The 4,072-nt window shown below is 49.7% G+C and overlaps 1 protein-coding gene across 2 annotated transcripts in view; it reads right to left on the reverse strand.

The window, feature by feature from the left end:
* Window positions 1-1,401: 1,401 nt before the first annotated feature.
* RAE1 (ribonucleic acid export 1) overlaps window positions 1,402-4,072 on the reverse strand; it is a 21,297-nt gene continuing 18,626 nt past the window's right edge. Inside the window, exons 12-13 of one of the 2 annotated variants that reach the window (XR_004297441.1) lie at window positions 2,412-2,580; window positions 1,402-2,290 (exon numbers count right to left, since the gene is read on the reverse strand). Coding sequence is in view for 1 of the 2 variants with exons in the window: in XM_032387713.1 (XP_032243604.1) it covers window positions 2,494-2,580 (87 nt within the window). In the remaining variant the exon portion in view is untranslated. Of the gene's footprint in view, window positions 2,581-4,072 lie in introns of both variants that reach the window. The other variant, XM_032387713.1, reaches the window with a different exon arrangement.

Consider the following 4,072-nt stretch of genomic DNA (forward strand, 5'->3'; position numbering starts at 1 on the left):
TTTCCAGGCCATTTCGGTGTCTGTCTCGAAGAACACGGGGTGAGACCAAACGTGGCAGCAACAGAGGTGGGCCTTCCTGCACACGACTCCCACCTGCTCTGACCCGTCTCCTTTCTGGCGAGTTCTCGCCGCCAGGCTGTGTCCACAGTTACTGCCCAGTGTGGCGTCACGCGCAGAGCCGAGGCCTAGGAAAACCAAGGAGACATCACACGAAAGCAACCTCTTAACTTTAGAATCTGGTTGGTAGATATGTGTTCACTGCGAAGCTGTTCCCGCTCAACACGTTTGGGAATTTTCATGAGAAAATGTTGGAGAACGTAAGTGAACAAGACAACCTGTCTTCTCCGTTAGGCTTACACTCCCCTCTTCCCATGAAGGCAGGACCTCTGGGTGTAAATCTTTTTTAAGCTTTTATCTGAGAGAGCGAGCGAGTGAGCACGGGCACAGAGTGAGAGTGAAAGGGAGAAGCAGACTTCCCGTGAGCAGAGGCCAATGCGGGACTCGATCCCAGGACCCTGAGATCGTGACCTGAGCCGAAGGCAGGCCCTTAACCGACTGAGCCACCCAGGCACCCCATGGGTGTCCATCTTTAATGGCACAGCGACTTGTCATTAAAGCCGTCAAGATTACACTTGTATCTTTCTCAACTAGAAGATCCCAGCAAATTTATGAGCAGCGTATAGTATGGGTACCTGCAGGGGTGACGTTTAAGATGGGGAGCTCCTCAAAGACTCCATATCCTTTTAGGAAACATGAAAACAAGTATCTTAAGAAGTTCAGTGATTTCAACAAATATTTCCTGGTTCATCACTAGGAAACCCATAGCAGGCCTTTATGCTCTAGGTTCTGGGCAGGTGGAGAACCGAGCCCCGGCCCCATCTACCAGGGTTCACATCCCCATGGGCACCAAGGAACTCCCTCACTCCTGGTTTCCGGCACCCCAACGTGGGACTTCGGCGGATGTTTTAAGTTAGCCGACGGCACAAACTATCCCCTTGGTAACGTGGCGAGGCCCGGGCTTGGAAAAGGACACTCTACAAAGCTCCTAGTTTAGACTCATGACTTCCAGGTCCTTTTCAACCATCGCCAGTCACAAGCTTATAAAGAGAATTATGAAATTACAGCTAAAGCAACGCTCATAAATGTTGCCTACCTGTCAGCAAAGCCGGCTACTGGGATAACTGAGCTTGACTCTCAGCAGAGCGGTCCTACTTACCCCCTCTTCCCACACACACAGGGCTGATTCATGAAAAGTGAGGTGTAAATAATTAACTTGAAAATTCAGGTTTTTTAACCAGTACACCTGCCTTTCTCTCTCAAAAAATAACATTTTTCATGCAAAAAGATAGAGCTGAAGAGTTAACAGGTCTGATCTTACTTGTGATCTGACTACCAAAGAACTTTTTAAACCATTGAGTGCAGGCAATCTCTTCCAGTAGAAAATTTTATTTTCATTGCTTTTCATGAGTAGGCAAACACAACTTACAATACTGTCAAAGCCAGATTTCCAAACTCAGCAAGTTAGTTTACATACCAGTCCTAAACAGTAAAGCATAAGCAGCATTTGGGATCACAGAGTAAAAACACAACAACAGACTCAAAAGTCAAATGTTAAGCTGAATTTCATTTCGGATACTTACCAATCAAGAATTTTAAATGATGAGAAATAAAAAAAAAAAGGACCTACCAGCACTGGGGCACGACTGAAGAGCACCCGTGGCGCGGGGGGCTCGGGTCCTAACCTGAAGGCCACACAAACATCACCCACTTGGGCTTGCGCACAAAGGCCTGCCCCTCAGCGCACGGAACAGGCCCTGTTCCGGCCACCGGGACCTCTGCCCGGCGGAGCCAAACACCGCTGGGGAGGTTAAAGACGGAACGAAGGAACAAGAGAAACACACATCCAGCCTCTGCCGGCCTGCACTTGAAGCTGCCGCTAGACACTCCACACGGCAGTCACAGCTCAGGATCCCCTTTCTTCTAAGGGGCAAGACAGCTGCATATCCCCAAGGGCGGCTCCAATCACAAATCAAAACCCTGGATGCTGCGCGACAGGATGGCCGCTTCAGAGCTTAGGGGGCAGGCAAGGGGAGAGAGACACACATAGGGAGCTTAGTAGGGAATCTTCAAAATATTTTATTACAAAATACAGTACAGCGTTCATAGAATGTTTCCCAATGTTCTCGAATACATACATGGCTGAATGAAGCACTGCAAAATACCTGGCAGTCGCCCACAGGAATCTAACTTCTAGAATCTATTTCAATCCCCGTGGAGTCACAGAAGAAATCTGTAACAGGCAGTGGAATGGAGAGAAGGACAGTCACCGTGGCCGGCAGGGCTCCTGACTGCTGATCAAGGACACTGTTTTCTCCGGGGCTTGAAATCCACATCCAGGGCTGACAACCTACCAAACACTGGGACCCAAATCCGTACAAAGACGAGGCAGAGTAGAGAGGAAACAGCTCTGGACAACCCAGAAGTCTCCGGCCACTACTTCTTATTCCTGGGTTTTAGCTCTTCGGCTGCATTACGCAGGAAAATGTAATTTTTCTTTTGGGGATTATAAAATTCATGTCCCTAAAGGGGAGGAAAAACACACACACAACAATCTTATCATTAAAAAGCAAAAATTAGCATTTTGTGGGCACTTTGTATATGCCTAGTCCTGTGCTACATACATGAAACAATGTACCTGGGGGAACAAAACAGGTTTATGGGGGGAAAGAAAAGTCAAATGTTAAACAAATTTAAATTTTGGTTTCAAAGGAAAGGTTAAGGACTTGGTGGAAATTCGTCTTCGGTGTCCCACTTAGAGGAATGATCTTCTACATATTTTTCAGTGCTAAGCCTCTTTAACCCACTACCACCTCAATGCCAAGGTGACCACCCACAAGGAGCAAGGCCTCCAGGGAGGGTGGTGGAGGACTGGCTCAGACCTGAGGTTTCACAGAAGAGGAGACATCTGCTCTATGACTTCCTGGGGCTGGGGGCAAGGGCCAGGATGAGCCGGCCCACACAGACCCAGAGAGAAGTGCAAGTACGTGTGGTGGTCAGTGAGTCTGCCCATGGGCAGGCGGAAGGGAAGCCTGGCAATCAGGACCAGGCTGGACTATGAAGGACAGTGAAGGGTAGACTGAGGCCGTTGAACATTATCCCCCAGAAAAAGGCACAGCAGCCAGAAGCTGTAAGTGGTTCATAGTGCCAGGACAGCGGAGGGGGTGGTGGGCAAGGCCGAAGTGAGCACCTCGGGTGACCCGAAGACCTGAACAGGGAGACGGGGAGGGCCTCCGGCTGCACTCTGCCTCCTCTACCGTAGCGACGTGTTTTATTCTCATCCCTTGACAGACACGCCCAGATGGTTCTAGAAGTTTAGCTCAATGGTGACCAGAAGTTCCCATCATAATACACGAAGTGCAGCTTTTCTGGACAGCTGCATTCGGGCAGCAAGCTCGGAACATTAGTCCTATGTGATCACGATTTCATCCCGAAGAGAACTGTCCTTAAACTAAGAACAGTGTGAACTTCCCAAAGGAACTCTTTTTAAATTTAAAAGAGTGTAATTTAAGTAACTCCTAGTTGACATTAATTGTTCAGATGAATTCATCTTGAGCAGCATTCACAGCAATGAGCTTTCTCACTTCTTTCAATTCGATTCCCATTTTTCAATGCCTGCAACACGCGGCTCCCTGAGCGTGACCCGGGGGAGGGGGGCCAGAGGTGCAGCCTGAGGCAGCCGCGGGCGGAGCTCGTGGACCAGGGAGCCCCTTTGAAGGGCCCATGGAGAAACCAAGGCCCTGGGCCACAGCCTGCTCCAGCCCCAGCTCCGCAGAACCGGAAAAGACACCCTTTGCAAAAAACTGCGTGTGGCTGCCACAGGCGGGCGGACACACACGTGGCGCACCAGTAGCACGGACTGCCCGGCCGCAGAATGGAACGGGCGAGGGATCCACTCAACGCCGGGGGCAAACGCCATGATCCTTATAACGGGTGAAAGAAGCCAGGCCAAAAAGACATAAAATTCTAGAAAACGCAAGCTCGTCTATGACAGAAAGCAGATTGAGGTTCGTGG

The sequence above is a fragment of the Phoca vitulina genome, unplaced genomic scaffold (assembly GCF_004348235.1).
Source record: "Phoca vitulina isolate PV1807 unplaced genomic scaffold, GSC_HSeal_1.0 scaffold50, whole genome shotgun sequence".
Classification (NCBI taxonomy): domain Eukaryota; kingdom Metazoa; phylum Chordata; class Mammalia; order Carnivora; family Phocidae; genus Phoca; species Phoca vitulina.